At 54.4% G+C, this 23,972-nt stretch overlaps 2 protein-coding genes across 2 annotated transcripts; one reads left to right on the top strand and one right to left on the bottom strand.

Annotated features, from left to right (window-relative positions):
* Positions 1-527: 527 nt before the first annotated feature.
* Positions 528-10,683, top strand: ARL8A (ADP ribosylation factor like GTPase 8A). The gene is made up of 7 exons (XM_049858109.1): positions 528-818; positions 5,694-5,774; positions 6,368-6,441; positions 7,588-7,681; positions 7,870-7,937; positions 8,155-8,225; positions 8,750-10,683. Exons 1-7 carry the CDS (start codon positions 696-698, stop codon positions 8,797-8,799), a joined length of 561 nt encoding a protein of 186 aa, XP_049714066.1. The 5' UTR covers positions 528-695; the 3' UTR covers positions 8,800-10,683.
* A 3,019-nt stretch (positions 10,684-13,702) lies between these two features.
* On the bottom strand, positions 13,703-19,729 carry GPR37L1 (G protein-coupled receptor 37 like 1). Its single transcript, XM_049857983.1, has 2 exons — positions 18,823-19,729; positions 13,703-15,243 (listed from the first exon to the last, which is right to left on the bottom strand). The coding sequence occupies exons 1-2, from the start codon at positions 19,537-19,539 to the stop codon at positions 14,434-14,436; spliced, it is 1,527 nt and encodes a 508-aa protein (XP_049713940.1). The 5' UTR covers positions 19,540-19,729; the 3' UTR covers positions 13,703-14,433.
* Positions 19,730-23,972: the final 4,243 nt, after the last annotated feature.

Genomic DNA, 23,972 nt, shown 5'->3' with positions numbered 1-23,972 from the left:
ACTGCGGTACACCAAACAAGATGGAGTATTAAAAGACCCCAATACAGTTGCTACTGAGTACATTTTGAGAAGAAGGGACTCAGTACCCAGTGATGCTCAGAGGAAAGGGTTCAAGGATCAAAAAGCCTCCATTTGCCTCCCTTTCATAGATACCTCATTTTTTGTGTCCTGGAAAGTAGGTGAACCACCCCTTCTTCAACCTGGAAACGCTCCTGCTTGACCAGGACCTCTCCCACCTCGGGCCACCACTCCTTTAAGAAGGAAGGGGGTGCCAGTCAGGGCGCGGCTGCCTGGGGAGGGGAAAAGATAAAATCAGACCCTTTTCCTGAAGTACCCCACTATGCCTGCTGCCAGTCCCTCTGGACCCCTGAAGCCCGCGGGTTCCCTGCCCAGCCCACTCGCTGGCCCCGGCCCCCCGGCCCCGGGCTGCGGGGAGCGCGCGCGCGGGTGCGAGCGGGACCCGGCCCCGGCCGCGCGGGAGGGCGGTGGCGGCGACGGAGGAGGAGGGCACTGAAGCCACACCCATCGACGAGCGGATCCGGGGGCAGTGAGTCGTCCGCCGCCGCGCTCCAGCCTCCGCCCGCACCGAGCAGCGGGACCCGGGCCGCACCGGGGAGGGGCCGCTCCGGGCCGCAGCGCGAGGGCAGCAAGGGGCGACGGGGACCCGGCACCGGGCGGGGCCGGCGGCAGCGACCATGATCGCTTTGTTCAACAAGCTGCTGGACTGGTTCAAGGCCCTGTTCTGGAAGGAGGAGATGGAGCTCACGCTGGTCGGGCTGCAGTACTCGGGCAAGACCACCTTCGTCAACGTGATCGCGGTACGAGGGCGCCGGGCGCGGGCCCGGGGCGCGGGCCGAGGGTCAAGGCCTGTCTCCGCCCGTGCCCCGCCCCGGTGAGCCGGGGTCGCCGCCTGGCATGGTCGGGCACCGCCGGGGCCGGGCGGGGTAGGAGCGGGCCCGGGCGCTTGGGGCCTAGCACGGCCCGTTGGGGACCCGGGAGGCGCGCGACCCGCTCTCCTGCCCCGGCCGGGATCGCACGGTGGGGGCGGGGAGGTGGACAGGGAGACACGGTGCCCCGTGGCTGGCTGGCACCGAGAGGGTCACGGGACAAGAGGGACCCGATGCTCGCTGAGACAGGCTTCCTCTGTCCCCCGTGCAAGAGGGCATGACGGGGCGAAAGCGCCCAGGCCCTCCCGCCCCCCATGCAGAGGGTCATGGGACAGAGCGGCCGGTGCGGCTTGGGGCAGGGGCCTGGGCAAGCCAGCCCCGCCCGAGGGTTTAACCCCCCCCCCCATGCCGGAAGAGGAAGCCCCGGCACTATTGAGGGGGAGGGGAGATCCCCCCTAGGGGTAGAGGCCTCCGCTGAGGCCTTTGGCTCAAGCCCAGACTCCTCCCCGGGAACCTTTCTGCATCCGGAGGAGTCTAGCTGGGGGCCCAGGGAGTATGGCATCCTAAAGGGAGTTTGGAGGCTCCTCCTGGTCCCGAAGTTGCAGGAGGAGGTGCTCCCGACCAGAGAGGCTGAGTTAGAGGGGCACTGCCCACTCTGGGGACACGGAGAGAGTGGCTCTGAGGACTTTGGGTGGTGAGGACTGAGGTTGGGGGGTTGTAATGGAGTCCTTCAGTGCCGGCGGAGTGGTGGGAAAGGGGTTAAAAATCTAAAAGAAAAAGAAAAAAGGGGAAGATGCGCTCTATGGGTGTGTAAGCTGAGGCTGCGGTAATGGCTGCGGCCTGCATTTCAGAGCCCGCTGGACTGGGCTTGTGGGTGGAGGAAGGCTTGGGGCAGGGGCTAGGGCTGTCCAGGGACCTGGCCCAGCCCCAAAGCTGGGGTTTTTGGAAACTGGAGGCTGGCCAGATACTAGCCGAGAAGTCTGATGAGACAGGTCAGCCAAGGAGTGTGGTAGCCACCCCAGGTGCCTCCACCTGCCAGTGTTGTCCACCCTCTGACAAGATGGACCTCCCTGACAGGTCCCAGAATACCAGAAGAGCACATGCCACTGCGTCGGGCCTGAGGCAGGAAGGCAGAGGGAAGGCTGGAGAGGCAGGTGCCCCACATCACGTGTCTGGGCACTGGCTGGCTTTCCCAAAGGTGCTCTGCAGACGACCCCTTCCTCCACCCAGTGTCTCCTGGATGCACATCTGCCAGGACACGATCTTAAGCCAGTGCTGTTTTCTTTGACACAATGATTTTCCGAGTTAATGTGCACCCCTGAGCTCCAGCCCTGGGTCAGAGAGCCCCTGGTTAGACTGGGCATTGACTTGGGCTGGTGGGCTGTGACACAGAGCAGGAGCACAATACCTAGATTCTGATCCTGGCTCTGCAGGCCTGGTGGCTTGTCGTCTAGGCATTTAGATCTGGGAAAGGTCAGGCTAGAAGGACTTGCTGCACTAAGTGCCCGGGGAAGCTGTCCTGATGGACCATCATTGAAGCCATGCCCCTGGATGGGGATCCACAGGTACCCAGGTGGGTTCAGTTTCCTGGTCTGGAGGCCATCCCCATGGATGCCATCCTTTCACAGGAGGGCTTCCTCTAGACCGGCGTCATATCCACAGAGTAAGGGGCTATGGTGGCTCAGGAACCCAAGCAGCCCCAGTTCCACTGCCAGGGTCAAGAGTTTCTGTGGCGTATGGGGAAGTTCCCCCTCTCCAACCCCTGTGTTCCCTTTTTGATATGAGATTTGCCACCTCACCTGGCACATCCTAAGAGAAATGTGCAGGCTAGATTTCCCCTCTTTAAAGACGCTTCCCAAAAAACCCTACCCCTGTGGGTGGAGTTCCGGCGCCAGCGTAATGCCCGTGTTTTCAGGTCCTCCAAGGCTACCACATTGGCATTTCTGCCCACCCTGTGTGTAATCACAGTACACCATCTTCCAGAAAGACATGAAGAGTCAGGACCCCTGGCTCTGTTCCGATGCCTGCTACTGACTGTCTCAGTCACCTTCACCTGTTCACTTGGCCTGTGTGTCTCAGCTTTTTCCCCATTTGGTTTTTTTCTGTTCACTATATGAAGTCCAGCTGTAAACAGAAATTGAGTTTAGTGCTTCTAGCTGCTCAGCAGGTTAATGTGAGCCCCCCCACCCAAAAAATACCAAGAGACTTTATAATGCATTTAACAACCTAAAACTCATCTTTTGAGTTCTGAAACAGTTGTGATGCTAGAAAAGTGGGAGGTGGGGGTTGCCTGAGGGTAACAAGAGGGTCATTTTCAAATATTTAAAAGCATAAAAGGCTGTCCTATGGAAGAACTAATCTTGGGGTACCTGCAGGTACACTTAGAAACAAGGGGTGGAAGTTATAGGAAGGTGAATTTTTGCTTCACTGTAAAAAACTCTGTGGTGGTTGGAGCTGCCCCAAGACTGGAGTTTGGACTAGATGACTTTTGAAGTTACTTCCAACCTTAAGTCAGGAGCTTGTGAGACCAGGAGGCATTCGCAGGGGAATTAAGTCATAACCTGGTTCCAAATTACCCTCAGTTCACACTGAACAGGAAATATGGGTGCTGGGAGCCTGGCTTCCTGATGGTTCTCTTCGCACCCCACGTCGTTCACCCAAAGGTCCATTCGGCCAGGTGAGGCTTTTTATTTCTTTGGGAGGCTGTGGATCTTGTAGTTGCCAAAGAGCAGTGATGGTTCCGCACGCTGAACTGAAACCATCTCCAGGCGCTTTATACACCAATCCCTAGGAGACCAGAACTCTTCCCCCGTTTTACCCTGGGAAACCAGAAAGGTTAACATGTCCATCTCACCCGTGATGAGGAGTAAATAAGACCTGGGCCTCCTTCCTCAGACGCCGAGTTCTTCAGCAGCCCAGATGGGGATGGAGTGTACTTCAGTCAGTGGGTGCCACCCCTGTGTCAGCACCCTGCTGGGGCCTGGGTAATCGTACCACATCTCATTCTCCTTACGTAGCCAGAGAAGCAAGTCTTCCACTTCTTTTTCCTTGGCGATTCCTAACTTTTGGGAGCTCTTAGACTCTTTTGATACTCTGATAAAAGTTATGGATCCTTCCCTTAGAAAAGTGGACATATGAACTAATTTGCCTGCAGAAATTGTGTATAGTCTCAGGGGATTCAGGGAACCTCAGAAGCCCATCTGTGGACCCCAGGTGAGGAACCCCTGCTCCACCTTGACATTGGGTCTCGGTTGTGGGTACTCAGTTCTCACCTCATCATAGGACCTTGGTGAATGGGCTGCGTGATTCCTGCAGGTGAAAGGGCAACAGTGCACCTTTGTTTAGATGGGACTTCCTTGGGGGTCTTCATTCAGACTTGCAGCCTCTAAATAAGAATTGGTCATCTCCTATACCTTGCCTAATAGTGAGGGCCATGACCTCCTTGTATGACCCAGGTAAATTATTCCTAAAAAAAAAAAAACCTGTTGCCATCAAGTCAATTCTGACTCATAGCGACCCTATAGGACAGAGTAGAACTGCCCCATAGAGTTTCCAAGGAGTGCCTGGTAGATTCAAACTGCTAACCTTTTGGTTAGCAGCCGTAGCTCTTAACCACTACGCCACCAGGGTTTCCAAATTATTCCTAACACCCAGTAAAAGAAAAGGGCATGGTATAGAGACACCGCTGTCACCTTCAGGTTCAAGGTGAAGTGAGCCCATCTCCTTCAGCCTGCTTCTTGGGGTTAAGCAGAAGTGTCCTACCTGTGACCATGGGCATGACCTTACAGGGAGTTTGATCTGGCCTTATTTGAGGACTGTCACTTATTTAAAAAATCTAGAGATGAGATGTAAAACTTAGTAGAATTTGAAGATAGGTTATGGGAAATGAAATTACAGTAAACCCCCAATTTTGGGGCTAACGTTTCCTAATGCTGTTAACAAAGTTCTGCTTCCTCTCCCCAAGGAGCTCGCAGCCTAGTGCAAAGACGTAAGTAAAAGATAACATGGAGTTTGGATTATCCATCCTGACCAATGGAGTAGAGTACAAAGAAACCAAAACAATGGGTAATCCAGAAGTTCCTTGTTGTGCATTGCCTTTTGGGAGGTGGCAGATGTATCTGACTTGAATATTTACTAACCAAACCAGTTGCCATCAAGTCAACTCCGACTCATAGCGACCTCGTGCCAGAGTAGAACTGTGCTCCATAGGGTTTTCAGTGGCCAATTTATTGGAAGTAGATTGCCAGGCCTTTTCTCCGAAGTGCTTCTGGGTAGACTTGAACCTCCAACCTTGTGGTTAACAGTTAAGCGTTATTAACCATTTGTACCACCCAGGGACTCCTGAATATTTACTGGTAGTTTGAAAATAAGGCTGCTTTCCTTGAGATCGCCCTTGACTGATAGACCATGACCTGTTGGGGGTCTTTTGCTGGGAGGTAGCTATTCTTCCTCTCCACTGAAGACTAAATACGTAGAGGGGCTTCTGTTATAAGAGATGTGGGTTCCTCCTGAGGTGGTGTTTCCTCCCAGTCTAGGTTGAGAGGCTGAGATTGCCTGAAGGTGGACCCCTTCATGGGGCATCTCCAGGTGTGGGGTGGACACCTGGGGAGGTTACAGCCCAGTCCTGCCTGTAAGCAGGGGACTTTCAGGAGATGGCCTGGTGATACCCCCAGCTGAGAAGTCTGAGGAGCTCTGGCCAGTCTCTTCATCGTCCTTGCAGCCTCAGTCTTGGTCTGTGGCTCTCGGGGAGGGCAGCTGGGTCCTGTCTCTCTTTGCACTTTTTCCAACCCAGACTCTTCTTTGTAGTCAGGACAGTTCAATGAGGACATGATCCCCACCGTGGGTTTCAACATGCGTAAAATCACCAAAGGGAATGTGACCATCAAGGTGAGTGGCGGTAGGGCACAGGTTAGGAGACTGCAGAGGACTGTGTGTGTGTGTGTGTGTGTGTGTGTGTGTGTGTGTGTTTGCTGGGGTGGTGGACCCAGGAGGGCCAGATGTTGAGGGGGCCCAAAAGGAGTTGGGGGAGGGCAGTCTGAGACCCCTGGAAAGAACAATCTAAAGGAAAGCAGAGGCTTGGGTTCAATTGTTGGGTAGTTGGGAAAAGAGAACAGAAGACTTCAGAGGTAGGCAGAAGGACATGGAGAGAGAAGGGAAGAAGTAGAGAGAGGGGGAGATCTCCCGGGGTGGGGGCTGGGGGAGTGAGGGGAGTAGGCAGAGTAACTAGTTGCCACCAAGTCAAATGCAGCTCATGGCGACCCCTGTGTGTCAGAGCAGAACTGTGCTCCGCAGGGGTTTCAATGGCTGATTTCTCAGAAGTCAATCACCAGGTCTTTCTTCTGAGGCTCCTCTGGCCAGACTCAAACCTCTAACCCTTTAGTTAGCAGCCAAGCACTACCCAGGGACTCCAGGGTAGGGTTTAGGAGGGGGTACTTAGGAGCCTGCCTGCTGCTGAGGCACCTCTCCCTCTTCTTCCTCAGCTCTGGGACATTGGGGGACAGCCCCGTTTCCGCAGCATGTGGGAGCGCTACTGCCGAGGAGTGAGTGCCATCGTGTAAGTGCGGGGGCAGGGCAGGGGCCTACAGGACTCCTCCACCTTACCTGGTTTCCCCCCAGCCTTGCTACCTACAAGGACCCCAGGGGCCCAGAGTTGGATTAATCATAATCCTTGGTCCATGGCACACCCTGCCCGTGCATGGCCTGCCTTTCGTTTGCTGCTTGTTTCTGATCTAACAAATGCCCTGGGCACCCACCACCCAACCTAAGACCCAGAGCATCAGCAAGAGCAAGATGCACCTCTGATACTCCTCATTGTCTCCCTGCCTCCCCGCGGCCCGAGGTCACCAAAACCAAAAGCCACACCCATTGCTGTTGAGTCGATTCCGACTCATAGGGACCCTATAGGACAGAGTAGAACTGCCCCATAGGGTCTCCAAGGCTATAATCTTTACAGAAGCAGACTGCCAGGTCTTTCTCGCGTGCAGTGGCTGGTGGGTTCCAACTGCTGACCTTTGGTTAGCAGCCGAGAGCTTAACCACTGTGCCACCAGGACTCCTCCAAGGTCACCACTATCCTGAATTCTGTGAGGTTTAAATGACTCGTTCCCTTCCTTTTTAAAACAATTTTATCCTACATAAACCAAAAAACCAAACCCATTGCTGTCGAGTTAAGTCCGACTCATAGCGACCCTATATGACAGAGTAAAACTGCCCCATAGGGTTTCCAAGGAGTGGCTGGTGGATTCGAACTGCTGATCTTTTGGTTAGCAGCCTGAGCTCTTAACCACTGCACCCCCATATATATGCCCAAATAGTAGATTATTTAGGTTTTGGGGGTCTTTTTTAAACTTGTTTTTGAAAAGAAGTTATCTTGCTGCAAGAAAACCATCTAGGACTTGCTTTTTTTCGCTCAACCTTATCTCATCTTTCCATGAAAACACAAAGCACTTTGGAAGGGATTGATGGCTAATCCTAAAGGGCCCAAGCTTTGCCATATGAGTAACAGCTTCCCCAGAGCAGGACTTTAGAGGACAGGGTAATAGCAGCCCCAGGGGTCCCTGTGGCTTTTCACTCCCATCAACTCAGGAAACATTCTTCCAGCAACAGAAGCAACCCAGCTGGAGCAGGATGTTTGCCTCCTCCAAGCAGCAGCTCCTCCCTGCCCTGTGGTGTCAGCGTGCTTGATCTCCCCCTGCTTTCAGGTACATGGTGGATGCCGCTGACCAGGAGAAGATCGAGGCCTCCAAGAATGAGCTCCACAACTTACTGGACAAGCCTCAGCTGCAGGGTATCCCGGTCAGTGAGCCTGAGGGAGGGGGAGGGGGAGGGAGCTTGGCTGGAAGCCACTGGGGCCAGCCTGAGAGGCAGGCAAAGGCACTGCAGGGGTGTGGAGAGGAAATGGGGGACTCAGAAACTAGCCCACCACCAAGACAGCCCTGGACATAGCTGCTTCATAGCTAATCCTCGTCCTCCCTTCTCTGTAGGTCTTAGTCCTGGGTAACAAGCGAGACCTCCCAGGAGCATTGGATGAGAAGGAGTTGATTGAAAAAATGTGAGTTTGGCAGCTCTTCTGTATACTTCCTGCTTCCCAAATTCCCCAGCCACCTGACCGGGGAGGGTCTGTGCTCAGTGTTGCTGTGCTCAGTGTTCACCACACGGTGGCAGAAGAGCCTGCCTTTCTAGGAGTCTTGAATGGCCCTGGGCCACCCTAGCCCCAGGCTCCCTGAGCAGTCCTAGCCTCAGCAGACTCTACTGTGGTTTCTCCCCAGGAATCTGTCTGCCATCCAGGACCGAGAGATCTGCTGCTATTCCATCTCCTGCAAAGAAAAGGACAACATTGGTACGTGGGTTTGGGAGAGCTGCTAGCATTCTAGGGCGTAACCATGAGGAAGGGAGTGGAGGGCAGGGACAGTTCTGAGTGGTGTAGCGCAGTGGCTTTCAAAGATTCTCACTCTACAACTTGCCTTTGAGCCCAAAGCTCTATGGCTCTTCTGGGGTAGAACAGGTATCCAGGCACAGATTCTGAGCATTAAACCTGCTTTGCCATGGACTGGTGTGATCTTGGGCAATTCAGTCCCCTCCCTGGGCTCACTTCCTCACCTACAGGGGGTTGGATCAGGTGACTTCCAGGCCCCTCCTGACTGTGACAGCCTGTCTCTTTCAGTGTCCAGTCTCCCCTGCCACCCATCATCTGATTGGGGTTGTTTGGAGCCTGACAGTTTGGGCTTTTGATGCTTAGAGTTGAGCCCTGACCACGTCAGTGGAAGGCCTGGGCTTACCACCACTTCCCCAGAGGCTCTCTTGACCTTCCCAGTGTGCTCAGCGCGTGAAGGCCTTGTAACCTCCTCTCCTGTCTCCTGCCAGACATCACCCTACAGTGGCTTATTCAACACTCAAAGTCACGGAGAAGCTGAGACTGTGACCCTCTCCCTCGGACCAAGGACCAGGGACCTTCGTCTTGTCATCCAAACCTGAAGCCGAGCTCCCCGCCCACCCCTGTCGCCCCCTAAGCCTGCCCTCCCTCACTCAGTGTGGGGAGGGGCCCTCTGGGGATCCCAGAGTCCTGTTCTGCTGAGGTTTGAACTCTTGTTTTTATTGTAAAATAAATCACCCCCCATTTGGGTCCCCTAACTTCTCGCTCTTCCCCCCTCCCTTTGCCCCTTCACCGGCCATGAATCCCTCCCCTCTCGACTGCCCCTGCCCCATGCCTGTTCTTCCCTCCTCAACACACTTCTGTTGTTGTCCTGTGTGTACAGTATATATATGTATATATATTTTAATTTTTTAATTTAAGCAAAGACTAAAATCAACCATTTGATGCTGCAGGGGCCGGTCAGGATCTGGGAGGGGGGCAGTCTGGAGAGAAGGAAAGAGATGCAGGGTGGGCTAGGGGCAAGTTCAGAAGAGGAAAGGTGGAGCTGGCAGGTGGGGCAGGTACCAGCCTGGGCACTGGCGGCCATCCCCGTGACCCGCTGGTTTCCACCTCTCAATCTGGCCTGTCGCTGCAGGGCTGGAATGCCACAGGCTGCCAGGAGCCTCCAGAGGCACCTCCTCTGTGTCCCAGCCTTGGTAGGGCCACCAGGCACACCCAGGTGCCAAGACCACCAGGCCTAAGGGGCAGGAAGCCAGTGTCCCTACAGCCCCAGCAGCCCCCTCCTGCCTGTCCCTGGCTTCAGCTCCTGTTCCGACCCAGGGCCTCACCTCCACGGCCCACCTCATTTTCTGTTCTCATTTTGCAGAGTTGCACAAGGAGAGAGCTCAGCATGGGGGTTGGTTCTTTGGGTTTTGTTTTTCGTTTAATTTAATGATTTGTAAAGTGATGTTCCTCTTCCTTTTTTTACACTTTTCAGCTCATATTTAACATCTGTTTGGAAAATGATTCTTGTAACTGTACATTTTTTTGCCTCCTGATAATAACAACAAAAATAAATTACCAATTTTGTGTTGGGGGGCTGTACGGGGCCAGTTATTTCTCCGTAGATGGCACGGAATGGCTAGCACGCCCACGGGGACACCAGCACCCCCACCCGGCACCCGCTGAGCACAAACAGCACCAGAAGGACACGCCCACCAAGAGGGAGGCACTGGAGGCACGTGCTCCCGCTGGGGACACAATGGCGCCTCACAAAACTCGCCTGCATGTGGAGGGGGGGCTCTTGCTTTTCCTCCGTGTCACTCTCTTTTCTGATTTGCATGTTGTCCCAGCTTTCCGGCTCGCGGCTGCCAAGTGGAGCTCAGGGGGGATCTCTTCTGGGAACTTCCCCGCCCGGGACTCGGATCATCGTGGCAGGAGGCCGGGGTGTGTGCCCTGGTTTGTGAGGTGACTGAGCCTCTGTCTCCTTTGACACGCTCAGTCCTCTGCCCTTTCTCTCCAGGTCCGGGACCTCACCTGCAGCCAGGCTTGAGCAGGAGCCTGAACCCTGTCCCCACCCCGTGCCAGTCCTCACCCTGCAGCCAGCTAACTGTCCTCCAGGGGGCAGTGCTGGGCCTGCGGAGCCTGCATGGCTTCTCCTCCAGGGCCTTCTCTGTGGGTGTCAATGCTGCTGGTTTCCTGGGAGGGACCTTACCCTCACTCCTGGCCAGTTGTAATCCCCCCTTGCCCCTGCTCCCTGTCAGAGGCTCCTGGAGGTCAACAGCCAGCCCCTCTCCACGCTGCCCACGGCTGCTGCCTCAGAGCCTGCTGGGCCTGCTCCCTCAAATCCGAAGCCATCTTGACCCAGTTTTACAGTAAGCCCCGCCTCTTCCCTGCTCCGCCTCCCTCAGCCTCCCTTTCACCCTAGAAAATGGAGCAGGCCCCTGTAGAACAGCCCACCCCTCCACCCTTGGTGCTGCAAGGAAAAGGAGCCACATTTTTCCTGACTTTTGGAAGCTGTAGTGCCTGGCAGTGAGGCTCTCTGGGTTCCTTCCCTGCTGCACTCAACTTGCCCTCCCCCTCACTCCTCATTTGTGCCCAGGGCTTCCTCGTGGAGGCACTTTCTAATCATCAGAGTGGTTAGAGAAAAATGCCTTGCCTGAGAGGAAGTTCCCTGATACCAGGAGAGCTTCAGGAAAGAGTGCATGGACTGGAGCTAAATGATTTTAGGGTGCCTTCCAACTCCTGAGGAATATGAACCCTGCCCCTTGTTGAGGTTGAAGCTGGGCTTTGTCCCCAGCCACCTCCTGACTGCCAGGGTGGCAGGGTTTGCCCGTGGCTGGGAGTCTGGGGAACAGGCAACAGTCCTTCCATCGGGGGAGCGGGAAGAGGGACACTTGAGGGCTCCCCAGCCTTCCTGTCATCCTTGGACAACGGACAAGGTTTGAGCTGTTACCAGGAAGCAAGCATCATCCTACCACTGTGCCTTGTGGATTGTTGTTAGCCACCATAGGGTTGGCTCCCAGCTCATGGCAACCCCGTGCACAGTGGAACAAAATGCTGCCCGGTCCTGCGTCAGTCCCAGGATCAACTGTGGCTCAGACCGTTGTGATCCATAGAGTTTTCACTGGCTGATTTGCAGAAGGAGATTGGCAGGCCTTTCTTCCTAGTCTGGAAGCTTCGCTGAACCTGTTCAGCATCACAGCAACACTCAAGCCTCCACTGACAAACAGGTGGTGGCTGAGCGTGAGGTGCACTGGCCAGGAATCGAACCCTGGTCTCCTGCATAGAAGGCAAGAATTCTACCACTGAACCAACACTGCCCCCATGCCACCTAATACGACTGAAGGAATGTGTTAAAGTTGAATGGAGAACAGGCCGTGAGTATGTGTAAATCATGTTTTTGGCCCGCTGAACTGCCAAAACCTTGATGAGTTCAAGAGTATCCTGGCCAAGCCTGCTCTATAAAAAAAAAAAAGAGAATTGAATTCCCAAAGGGAAAGAAGGAAGAAAAGATGCCAGGCATCTTGCCAGAGGCATTATATATCTTGTCTTATTTAATGATTTCAGCCCTCTGTGAAGGAGGGATCATTTTTGGACAGATGAGGAAACTGAGGCGGAGGGCTCAGTAACTTAGTTCAGGTCCCATGATAAGTGGGGTTCAGTGAGGTGATTCTCATTCCAAAGTGTGTGTGATTTCCTCCGAGCCGAGGTAGGGGCTCAGTGGATTCACCCCACAGCCCCAGCCCTAGCATCAGGGTCTAAGGGCTGGTCAAGAGTGCCCTGAGGGGGTGGGTGAGCATGTCAGCATGGCCTCTGAGCATCCCAGCTCAAGTCCACTGCCCACCACTGCACCAACCTGCCCCCCCAAGCTTGGATCCAAACAGCCATCAGACCCCTAAACAACAAACCCCACATTGTTCCCCCAGCTGGCTCAGGCTGGGAGGACAGTGGCTCTTTCCCAAGGCCCGGCTGGCCAGCTGACTAATTTTGCAAGCCATTCACGTTGGCAGGCCCTGGAGGCCGTGGTGGTGGCCGGGCCTCGGCGCCATCGTCTCTCCCCAAAAACTCTGAGCTGGCCAACCGGCATGGCAGGGGATGTCCTTTGTGAAAGAGGTCCCCAAAACAGGATGCTGAGATGGCGCCCCTCCCGGCCCCTGTGCCTTCCATCCTCAGCCCTCCCTGTCCTAAGCTTCACCTCAGCTCACCCGGCCTCGCTTCCGACACCCCTTCAGAAGCCATCAGTGCATCCAGGACTAAGGGGTGGGTAAAGAAAGGGTTGTCAGGAAAACGAGGAGGAAACAGCCTCATCCTTCACTGGCAAGTCTGCCTTTGGCCTCCTCTCCAGCCTGCTCCCCCCACCCCTCTCCAGCCTGCTACCCCACCCATCTTAAGTTTCTGCAGACAAAGCTAGGGGCTTCAGTCACCGTGGCAACAGGTCTGCAGAGAGATGGGTGGGTGTCATTCCCGGCACAAAGAGTGAGCGCATGGTAGCACCGTCACCTAGCAACGCTTCCCTCTCTCTTGGCGTCCCGGCCCTTGGGGGTGGATGCCAGGGAGAGAAAACAAGGCCGTTAAGATCCCCAGGAGAAGGAGGAGGGAGACTCAGGCATGGGGCAGGCTGAGGCCAAGGGGTGTGGGTGGGTGGACAGAGGAAAATGGAGCCCAGGGTACTCGGAAATGCTTGCCCCCCCACCCCCCACCCCGTCAGGACTCTTCCTCAGACCCCATGCGGATGTCCTAGGTAGGCCTGGTGGGTTAAGTCTCCGGGGTGGGCCCCAGAGCTGAGCTTCAGACAAGGAAGGGTTGTTCCAAAGAAAGCTGGCCTTGTTGGTGGCAGGGAGTGATGGGTGCATAGCCTGAGGCATCACTTCTGATCAACCTTGTGTCAGCTTCTCAGAGAACAAACAGGGCAAAGATGCCTTTTGGAAGGACCCTGAGAGGTGGCGCAAGGGTGGGAGACCAGCAGGAGACACTGAGGCCATGCTGGTGGTAGGATGATGCTCTGGCAGGAAGGGTGGTGTGGTGGGGGCGGGGTGGGGGCATGCAGGGGACAGGCAGCTGGGCCGTCTACAGGCAAAACAGTCCGTTCTAAGAAACTGAACAAGAGCAGCTCTGAGAGTCAGTGAGGCTGGGAAGCCCCGGGGCTCATGAGGGGAAAGCCATTGGATTCTTTCCAGTGAGTGCCTTGTGGAGGGAGGGTGAAGGAGAGGTAGAGCTCCAGAGGGTTAAGTTTGCAGCCTTTTGCCTTCCCAGGGACCACTGGGCTTAGGCCAGGATGAAGACTTAGTCCAGGCCCTCCATCCTCTCTGTCCCTCAAAAGCCATAAAGCCCTTAGAGCCCATATGACCACTGGGCTGTGTGGGACATCAGCCGCAGGCCAGGAAGGGCCAAAGGTGGTCAGGAGGAATCCCCCCAGAGCACAGCCAGGCCCCAAGGAAGGCCCTGGAGCATCTGGGCCCTGCCAGGATACCCACACCCAGAAACCCAGTGCCCTCAAGTCGATTCCGACTCAATGGCACAAGAAAATCTAGTGTGCACAGGGGTAGTTCTACCTAGTTTATTGTTTTTCAAGAAAGGCCATCTACAGGGAAGCACCTGACAGGGAAGGCTGGACAGGGCGACCCAGGGTGCCTCAAAGAAGGGAGGAAGGAGAGAGAAATCGTCCAGGAGGGGAGAAGATGCCAGTAGGAGGGGGCATCCAGGGCTAAGACAGATCCAGTCCAGAAAAGAGGGTGCCAAGCCAAGTGGGCTGGCCCCCAAAAAGCCCCCTATTCCAGGATGTGGCCTCAGGGTGGGGGGGTACAGACAGGGTGCTTGGCAAGGACACAACTAAAATAGAGTCATTTTCCAAGGCACAGAGAGAGAAGTAGAGTTGGAACCAAGACAGTGTAGGCGACAGTCAAGTTCTGACTCCCAGCAGGTGGGGCTAAGAGTTTCCAGGAAGTTCTAAGGACCTAGAAGCATCATTGTCCCATCAGTTGAAAGCACAGGGCTGGAAGGCCCCGCAGAGTGCCAAGGAAGACACCGTTTGGGGAGGGGGCTTTGACATGCCCAAACCTTGATAAGAGGAACCAAGTTCATGTCTAGAGAGCAAGACGGGCAGAAAAGCAGGACCTACTGGGAAAGAAACACCAGGTACAAGCTAGGAGTTGCACCCCTCCCCGCCCCACCCTGCCCCAGCTCAGGCCTGGTCTCAGCACGGTGTGCCCAGAGGCAGGAGTGGGGGTGACTCCCTGGGCTTGTGGAAGTAGATGGAGGAGGACATCTCGCTCTTGAGCTTGTTGTCCGAGCCGTTGGCCATGGCCTCCGTAGCCCCACACTCCTCGCAGCAGCAGCAGCAGCAGCAGTCCAGGAAGGCCTGGCCCAGCGGCCTGCAGACGCACAGGAGGAGCACCGGGGTGATGGCCCCCTTGAAGAAGATGGAGAACTGGTTGATGAGGCCCAGGAGGTCCAGGGTCTGGCGGGTCAGCTCAGTGGAGAGGTAGGCCACCACGACGTTGCAGACGTTCTCGGGGAGGGTGCAGAGGGCATAGACCACTGTCAGGCCCACCACAGTGCTGTTAAGCTGGCTCTCACACTGCTCGTGCTTGCCTGCCCGGCACTCCGGCTTCCTCCCCGGAGGCCCCCGCACCCGCCACGTCACCAGCTGGCAGGTGACAGTGAAGAGGATGGGCAGGCAGAAGTAGCAGCCAAAGTACCACCACATTCGGGCGTTCTGGTAGGTCATCACCAATGAGTAGAGAGACTCAGGCAGGCTGGCTGAGGGTTTCATGATGCAGGAGTCTACAGTGCCCGAGGTGGGGGCGGGCTCCTGTGCTAGCTGCCACAGCAGGAGCTCGGGCACAGCCAGCGTCATGGAACCCACCCAAATGACAGCCAGCTTGGCCAGAATTGACTGGCACTGCTCGATGGGTCTCACCTTGGGCAGGGTGCTGGTGGCCACATGGAAGCGGTCAATGCCCAGGGCACAGAGGCTGAAGGTCGTGACTCCCAGAGAGGAGACCTTTGGGCAGGATGAAAGGGGAGACAAAAGCATTTAATCAAAACCCACAGGGACAAGGGAAGATGCCCTGGGTTTCTGGCTTGGTCAGACCAAAAACTGAGTAATAAGTGTAGAAATGATATTAATAATAACTACCATTTAGTGAACGTTTGCTATGTACCAAAGCTCCCTGAGCGGCAGAAACAATTTGCACTAGACTGTGAGGCAGTGGTTAAGAGCTATGGGTGCTAACCAAAAAGGTCGGCAGTTTGAATCCACCAGCTACTCCTATGGGGCAGTTCTACTCTGTCCTATAGGGTCGCTATGAGTCAATCGACTGGATAGCAACAGGTTTGGGTTTTCCTTTTTTTTTTGGAACATAAAATTTGGTGACTCGAACCCGCCCAGCTGCACCACAAAATAAAAGTCTGGCAATCTGCTTCCACAAAGATTACAGCCAAGAAAACTCTATGGAGCAGTTCTGCTCTGTCACACGTCGGGTGGCCATGAGTAGGAATCAACTCGATAGCAACAGTTTTGGTTTGGTTTATTATGTGCCAGGCACTTCACACACACTACCTCGTCAACTCCTCACAACAAACCATTTTACAGAAGAAGAAACTGAGGTTCAGGCAGGATAAGTGACCTGCCCAAGAGCACACCGCTGGTGAATGGCAGCGGTGAATGCCTGACTCTTGCCACCTTGCTGCCTTTCCTCTCTGGTTAGGGGACAAATGGCCTGGGTTCCACAGACCCCTTACCTTCTCCGACTTTGGAAAGTTGTCCTTAGAGCCCAAAGAGGTGGAAGTTCTGGCTCTGCAGGTTCTTCCACTTCCTTCATCCCGTCATGGGCACAGAGGGAATAATCTTGGGGAATGTGACATACACACACTCACACAGTCACACACTCTCACTGACACACGCATACACACACTTGTATACGTTCACACTCATGCATTCATACACACTCATAAAGCACTGACACACCCGCATATGGGCTCCTGTACACACACAGACACACTTACACACTCATGTACATACTCACACACATTTACACGATCACACACATCCACCCTCCTCGCCCTGTCCTGAGAAGCCCAGAGCCTTGCCATGTGGGGAGCAGCCCCCCTCCAAGCCAGCCCGTGCCCACCATCTCCACACTGTTCACTGAGCACACAGGAAGATGACCCTGGGAGCCAAGACCCTGGGAGCCAAGAGGAAGAAGCTAGGCCAGCAGGGAAAGACAGTGCCAGAGAGAATAAAAGGAGAGGAAACCCTCCTGAGCTATCAAACGATGTTCAGCCACCCTCACGGACTGTGTTCAGATCCTTCCTCGTGTCCAAATTCTTCCCTCTTCTGACTGAAGGGACATAAAACCCATTGCCATCTAATCGATTCTCACTCATAGCAACCCTAAAGGACAGCAAATCTTTACGGAAGCAGCCTGACACACCATTCTCCCATGGAGCAGCGGGTGGGTTCGAACCACTAACCTTTTGGTTAATAGCCGAGTACTTTAACCACCGTGCTACCAGGGCTCCGCAGGGGAACACAAGCCCTGTCTTATTAGTGCTGCCACCTTGGTGAGGGATCCCCCACACCCCTGTGGCAGCATAGCCAAGGTCTGTGGAAGGCAGCCTTCGGGCTTGGGCAAAAGCACCCTGCTCTCTCCTTCTTCCCTGACATCTCAGAAAATATCTCAAGTTTTATTATGTGCTTCCTTCCCCCGTCCCCTCCTAGGACAGCATCCTGAGTTCCTCCCTATAACAGGGTTCTGGCGTGGGGTATTTTGTCCCCTGACTCCCACCCCATCACTCAGACTAGAAGAAGCATCTCTGTCTTCCAGGAGATGTGGCGGATGGCCTAGGAGGACTGAGGCCAGAGCCTATGTATCAGGGAAGTGGAGACTCACAGTCAGCAGGGCCAGGCTGTCACTGATCCACCAGCTGTGTGCAAGCATGTATGCCCTCCTCTCTTCCTCCCCTAGACCACCCCCAAGCACAGCTAATTGAGTCATTTTAATTCTAAGCACTTTATAGACATTACCCATTTAGCCTTTCAATAATTCACTCAGATAGACATTATTACTATTGCTGTTGTTATTAACCCCACTTTATAGATGAGAAAACTGAGGTTTAGGCAGGTTAAGTACAATTTATCAAGGTAGTTCAGCTAGTAAGGGGCAAAGCCTGGCTTCTAATCCAATCTGTCCAATTCCGAGTCCCTCGTGTCTAAAAATGTAGTTTCTGGCCTCACAGCTTACCAGGGCTGTGAGCACAAGTTGCAGGGTCTTCTATCAGATCCTGGTACCGTTGGGCCACCATGAGGCAGTATCCCTAGGTTGGGAAGGACTGCTGAGCCTCAGAGAGCATCCAAATATGACATCATCACTAATACAGTGTGTTGGGTCAGAGCTGGGAATAAGACCTGTGTCCGGATGCCTGACCCTGATTCCTTCTCTACCCCAGCGGGTCACCCACGTCACACAACATCAACTGCTCTCAGGTGGGACAACAGCCCTCAGAGGGGAGCCGTACTCACTACAGTCCCCTGCCCCACCCAACACACACACCCAAAATCTAAAAAGGCTGCTTCCTTGTTCTGTGTTCTCATATATAGTGGCTTTGTTGTGTCTCACACAAATACACATAGATTGGTATATTTTTGCAGTCTTTTCATTAAGCTATCTCTATGCAATCTACACATCCACCTAGACCCAGGTGGTATCTTATGATACAAGTTACCAGAAGGTGAGGGCATGGTGATATAAACTGGAATTGTAGAATGAGCGAGCTAGATGGGGCCATCTGGTCAACCCCTCTTGTTGGGAAATAAACTGAAGGGGAGATATGTCCCGCCCAGTGATACCCAGGTTGCCAGTGACAGAGCTGGGACTAGGGCCCCCACCAGCTCCAGTGTCCAGATCCAGGTCTTCCCCTTCAAAGAGGCTTTAGGAGGTTGCTGACGGTGATGGCGGCAACGATGACAACAATCACAGCAATGAAAGGAAAGAAGAGTCTTTCCTTCTGGTGTTTGTATTCAGGGGGAGAGGATACTGGCTTGATCTAAGGGGGGTGGTGTGTGCACACCTGTAGGAAATTGGGATCACCCTTCAGGGATACTCAGAGAGGCAAGACGGTGAGCAAAGAAGGGCGCTGTGGGTATGGGGTAGTGGCAGTGGACACAAACGGAGGAAGAGGAGACACACAACACAAATGACAGGACGATTTCCCCGGTGGAATGAGGGATGAGGGTTAAGACAGGGAAAGGTCAGCTTAGGGTACAGAGAAAGGGGGAGAGATCTGACCTTTATCTGCTTCCGAAGCAAGAGACCAGGCTGGGGCTGGAACCCAGGAGCCTGGCATCCCTGCCTGACCCACCATTACCCCTGGTCTGCCTAGCCTGCCCCGGAGCTACCAGGAACCAACGCTGCATTTGTCTCCTTCTCCAACTTGGAGGAAAAGCTCCCAAACAGAGAAACAGCAAAGCTCCAGCCTGTGGGGCCCCTCACATGTCCCCCTTCCAAGGGCCTGATGGAGACGTGGGGCACTCCCCTGGATTGCGGTCCCACTGCCAAGCTGTAGCAGGACACCCACTCACCTCCATGAAGGGCACGGCCCGGCAAGAAACGTCACCCAGCAGCCTCTGCTTAGTGATCTCATTGAAGATGACAATAGGGAGGCAGAAGAAGAGGACCAGGAAGTCCCAGAGGGCCAGGCTCGCAAGGATGGAGTTCCAGGCACTCTTCAGGTAGTAGCTGTGCCACACGATGCACATGACGGCCAGGTTGCCCACGATGCCCACGGCAAACAGCACCAGGGCCAGGAGCATGATGGCATAGGCACTGTAGGAGCTCTCGGTCACTGGGTACAGGGGGTTCTGAATCTGCAGCCTCCGGCCCGGCATCCCCGTCAGGTTGCCCTGCGGTTCCTGCCCACTGCCCAGGGTGCCCCCATCCTTGTCTGGGTTGGGGCTGGTGGCCGCTAAGAGCTTGGTGGGCTGCAGGCCAGCAGGGTGGTTGGGCCAGGGGTACTCAGCCCACTCCTTGGGCACATACTGCTGTACCCCCCTGGTTTCCTCATCCTCAGTGCCTCTCTTAGATCGCCTCTGCTGCTCCTGGGCCGCTGCTTGGTGACTGCTTAACCCCACAGTCAACACCGCAGCAAGAGAGACAGCCAGGGGCCACAGCCACCTCATGGCTGGACAAGCAGGAGGCAGCTGCCCCAGAGAGAGCAGGTGAGGGCCGGGCCCAAGTGCTGGGCAGAAGCGAGAGCAGCAGCCGGCTGGTTGGTCTGCCTCCAGTCCGGCGTCTGGCATCGCCTGCCCGCTCCAGTGGACTCGAGCGCTCCCGCCCACCCTGCCGGCCACAGGCTGGGCAGGGCCCTCTGCTGGACACAGAGCACTCTTTACTGCCCTCACTCATCTCACCCTCCAGGACGCTCCTGCTCAGGCCCCCAGGGACCACAGCAGACCTGGGGGCCCTTGGAGGCCATGTGCCCCTAAGCCCCTGAAGCCAGAGAGGGAAATTGGCTTGCCTAGGGTCACACATGAGTCCCTGGGTGGTGCAAATGGCTAATGTCTCAGCTGTTAAGCAAAGGGTTAGAGATTCGAGTGCACCCAGAGGTGCCTCAGAAGAAAGGCCTGGGAACCTACTTTCAAAAAAATCAACCGGTGAAAACTCAATGGAGCATAGTCCTACTCTGGCACACATGGGGTCACCATGAATTGGAGTCAACTCAATGGCAACTGATAGGGTCACACAGTGAGGTGGGGCAGACAGGAACCGATGCCCAGGTCTCCTGACTCCACCTGTGGGAGACGTCTAAGGCCGTTTCCATGTTCGAAATCAGACAAAAATGATCACCATCATTTACTGGGCACTTACGAGGTCCCGGTACCCAGCTAATTTCTGCTAACCTTCACAGCAGTGTTATCACTATTGCTGTTCAAATTAGGAACTACGGTTGTAGAGGTTAGTCACTTGCCACATAGCTAATTCGTGGCAGAGCCAAACCCAGGACCTGGTTCTAACTCCAGAGTCTGCGCTTTGAGCTCAGTGCTGCTCTCAACAGGCAAAAGCGGTCTCCTGCCCTACAAGCTCCCCACAGAAAGCAGTAACAACTAGAACTGTAAAGCCCCACATTCTGACCCAGACACGGGATGTATGGACATTTGCAGTTAAAAATATTGACTGAGCACCTGTTGTGTTCTAGACACTCAGTATACAAATATGTCAAAGGCAGACCTCTGCCACCATGGAGCTCCAAGTCTAGAGGAGGAAAACCAAAATCAAGCCCATTGCTGTCAAGTTGATTCTGACTCACAGCGACCCTATAGGACAAAGTAAAACTGCCTCATAGGTTTTGAAGGAATGGCTGGTGGATTCAAACTGCTGACCTTTTGGTTAACAGCCGAGCTCTTAACCACTGCACCACCAGGGCTCCGGAGGAGGAAAGAAACATATAAGTAAGTCATCACAATTCAACCTGATAGATGCTGTGAAAGGCAAGGGGCCCGGAGGAGCTGGGGACTTTGGGAGACCTCCCATTCAAAGGGACCCTGAAAAGTGGCTGTGAGTTTGCCAGACAGACAAAGGGGGAGCCAGGATGCTCCAGGCAGAACATACGATCTGTACAAGGCACAGCGATGTTCCCATACATGCTACAACATGGGTGAACCTTGAAAACATAATGCTCAGTGAAATAAGTCAGTTACAGAAGGACAAATATTGTCTGATTCCACTTACACGAACTATCTAGAACAGGCCAGTGTAGAGACACCCCACATTAGTAGTGGTACCCGGGGCGTGCGGGAAGGAGGACTCGAGTGTAGGGGACAGTGAGCTTCTGTTACGGGTGATGGAAAAACTTGGAAATAGTGATGGCTGAACAACAGGAACATATTTAATGTCCTGAACTGTACATGTGAAGATTGTAGAAATGGCAAATGTTCTGTTACCTATCTGGTTATCACAATTTTTTTTTTTTTTTAAATAAAAAAGAAAGTGACAAGAAAAGAAAAAGGCACAGATGTGTAAAATTGGGGGGGGGTGAACCCGAAAGACAGCAAGCAGGTCAAGGTGGCTGGAAGGCAGGGAGGGCAGAGGAGAGTGGGAGTTTGGAGCAGGAAACTTGGAGAGGTCAGGGACGGGGGGGCAGCAAGGACTTTGTATGGCAGGCTCAGGACCTGGATTTTCTCCTGAAGATGACTGAGAGTACTGAAAGTGGTTAAGCAGAGGAACAATGAGCAGGCCAAGTTATTTTGTCAGAGGGATCTCTGTCTGGCAGCTGGGGGTAGCTGCCTGAAGTAGCTGGAGGCAGGGCAGGCGGACCTGTCAGGAGGCAGCAGTCTGGAGGATGAGGGACGCCCAGATTCAAGGAAAACTGGTAAAACTGGTAGCACTGAGTGGCCTTGGCTGTGCATGGGAGGGAGGGGTCAAGACTGACCCCCAGGCGCTGGGCGGACAGTAGCACTGAGTGGCCTTGGCTGTGCATGGGAGGGAGGGGTCAAGACTGACCCCCAGGCGCTGGGCGGACAGTAGCACTGAGTGGCCTTGGCTGTGCATGGGAGGGAGGGGTCAAGACTGACCCCCAGGCGCTGGGCGGACAGTAGCACTGAGTGGCCTTGGCTGTGCATGGGAGGGAGGGGTCAAGACTGACCCCCAGGCGCTGGGCGGACAGTAGCACTGAGTGGCCTTGGCTGTGCATGGGAGGGAGGGGTCAAGACTGACCCCCAGGCGCTGGGCGGACAGTAGCACTGAGTGGCCTTGGCTGTGCATGGGAGGGAGGGGTCAAGACTGACCCCCAGGCGCTGGGCGGACAGTGAGTCCACCAGCTGTGCAGGAAAGACGAGGAGACCCTGGTGTGAGGGAGGAAGCCAGACTGCTCTGCAGGCATGGAGTTCCCTGGACCCATGGGTCACTCAGGCTGAGGTGCAGGAAAGGGTCGTCTGCAGCTCAGTGGAAAGGCAGGAGCTGTGTGTGGACATTGGGGGCTTCAGCAGAGCATGTAGGGGAGGTGGGGGTGAATCATGCTTCTAGAGAGTGTGCGGAGTGCACAGAGGGCAGGGTGCGGAGCCTGGTACTGGGCTGAGTGGTGTCCCCCCGAAACTCATGTTCTCCCAGAGCCTGTGAATGTGACCTTATTTAGAAATAGGGTCTTCGCAAATATATTCAAGCTAAGGTGAGATCATACTGGCTTAGGGTGGGCCCTAGATCCAATATGGCTGGTGTCCTCATAAGAAGAGGGCTATTTGGACAGAGACACAGACACACAGGGGAGAAGACCATGAGAAGACAGAGGCAGAGACTAGAGTGATGCTGCAACAAGCCAAAGAACGCCAAGGATTGCTGGCAAGGAAGAGGCAAGGAAGGTTCTTCTGTGGAGCCTTCAGATGAAACATGGCACTGCTGATGCCTTGATTTCAGACTTTGGCTTCCAGAACAATGAGAAAATAAATTTCTGCTGTTTCAAGCCACCCACTTTGTGGGACTTTGTTACAGCAGCCCTGGGGAACTAATACTGACCCCCCTACTCACAGATGGCTCAAGGAAGGGGTGGTCACAAAGGAAATGGAATAAAAATGAGGAGCGGGCAGGCGACTGTGCTGCAGCTCCTCAGAGGCTAGAAATAGAGAAGAGAAATGGGACCTGGTTGGTCCCACTTTTACAGTCAGTCAGCAAACATTAACAAGGGCCCCACAGGAAGCAGGATCCCCAAACTGGAAGCAAATTTCCTAGAAGACCTCCTGACTAGGAAAGCTACCATCCTGCCCAGAGGGGAGTCATATGCGAGTCCCAAGAAGATTGGAGCTGGAGAAGAGGAAGAAGATAAAAAGAAGAAGACTTTCATACCCTCAAACGAGGTAGATGTTATGGATTGAATTGTGTCCCCAAAACAGATAGATTGAAGTCCTAACCCCTGGTACCTATGAACATGATCTTGTTTGGAAATAGGGTCTCTGAAGAGTTTATCAGTTAACATGAGGTCATACTGGTGTAGGGTGGTGTCTGAGCCTGGGTTCTCTAGAGAAGCAAAACCAGTGAAGCGTCTATACGTATGTGGAGAGAGAGAGGGATTTATATTGAGAAAATGGTTCACACGGTTGCAGAGACTGGAAAGTCTCAAGTCCGTGGGTCAGGCTGCAGGCTTCTCCTGACTCATGGCGCTGTAGGGGCTGACAAACCCAAGATCAGCAGGGCAGACAACAGGCCTCTGGCTCACAGGCTACAGGGGCCGACAAATCCCAAGACGGGCAGGTAAGCTGCAAGCTAAAGCCCCAAGAACTTGAGGTCAGACCAACAGGAGCCAGCTGCAGGATCCAGAGCAAGCAAAAGCCCAAGAGCCTTGCCAGAAAGTCCACCTATATTGAATGCAGGCCATACCCCCAAGGAAACTCCCTTTCCACTGATGGGCTGATCACAGCAGATCCCATCATGGAGGTGATTACATCATTACAGGACTGCCAAACTACATCATAACTGCCAAACCACTGAGAATCATGGCCCAGTCAAGTTGGCACAGAATCTTAATGATCACAGGTGGGTCCTACTCCAGCCGTAAAAACCAAAAGGAAACCAGGTGCCATTGAGTCAATGCCGACCCAGGGTAACCCATCTGTGTCAGAGTAGAGCTGTGCTCCACAGTTTTCATGGCTGTGACCGTTCAGAAGCAGACTGCCAGGTCTTTCTTCCAAGGAGCGACTGGGTGGGTTCTAACTGGCAGCCTTTCAGTTAGTAGCCAAGCATTTAA

This window comes from Elephas maximus, chromosome 18 (assembly GCF_024166365.1).
Source record: "Elephas maximus indicus isolate mEleMax1 chromosome 18, mEleMax1 primary haplotype, whole genome shotgun sequence".
Lineage (NCBI taxonomy): Eukaryota > Metazoa > Chordata > Mammalia > Proboscidea > Elephantidae > Elephas > Elephas maximus.
The sequence above is the reverse complement of the archived record's forward strand: the minus strand, read 5'-3'. Positions and strand labels throughout refer to the sequence as shown.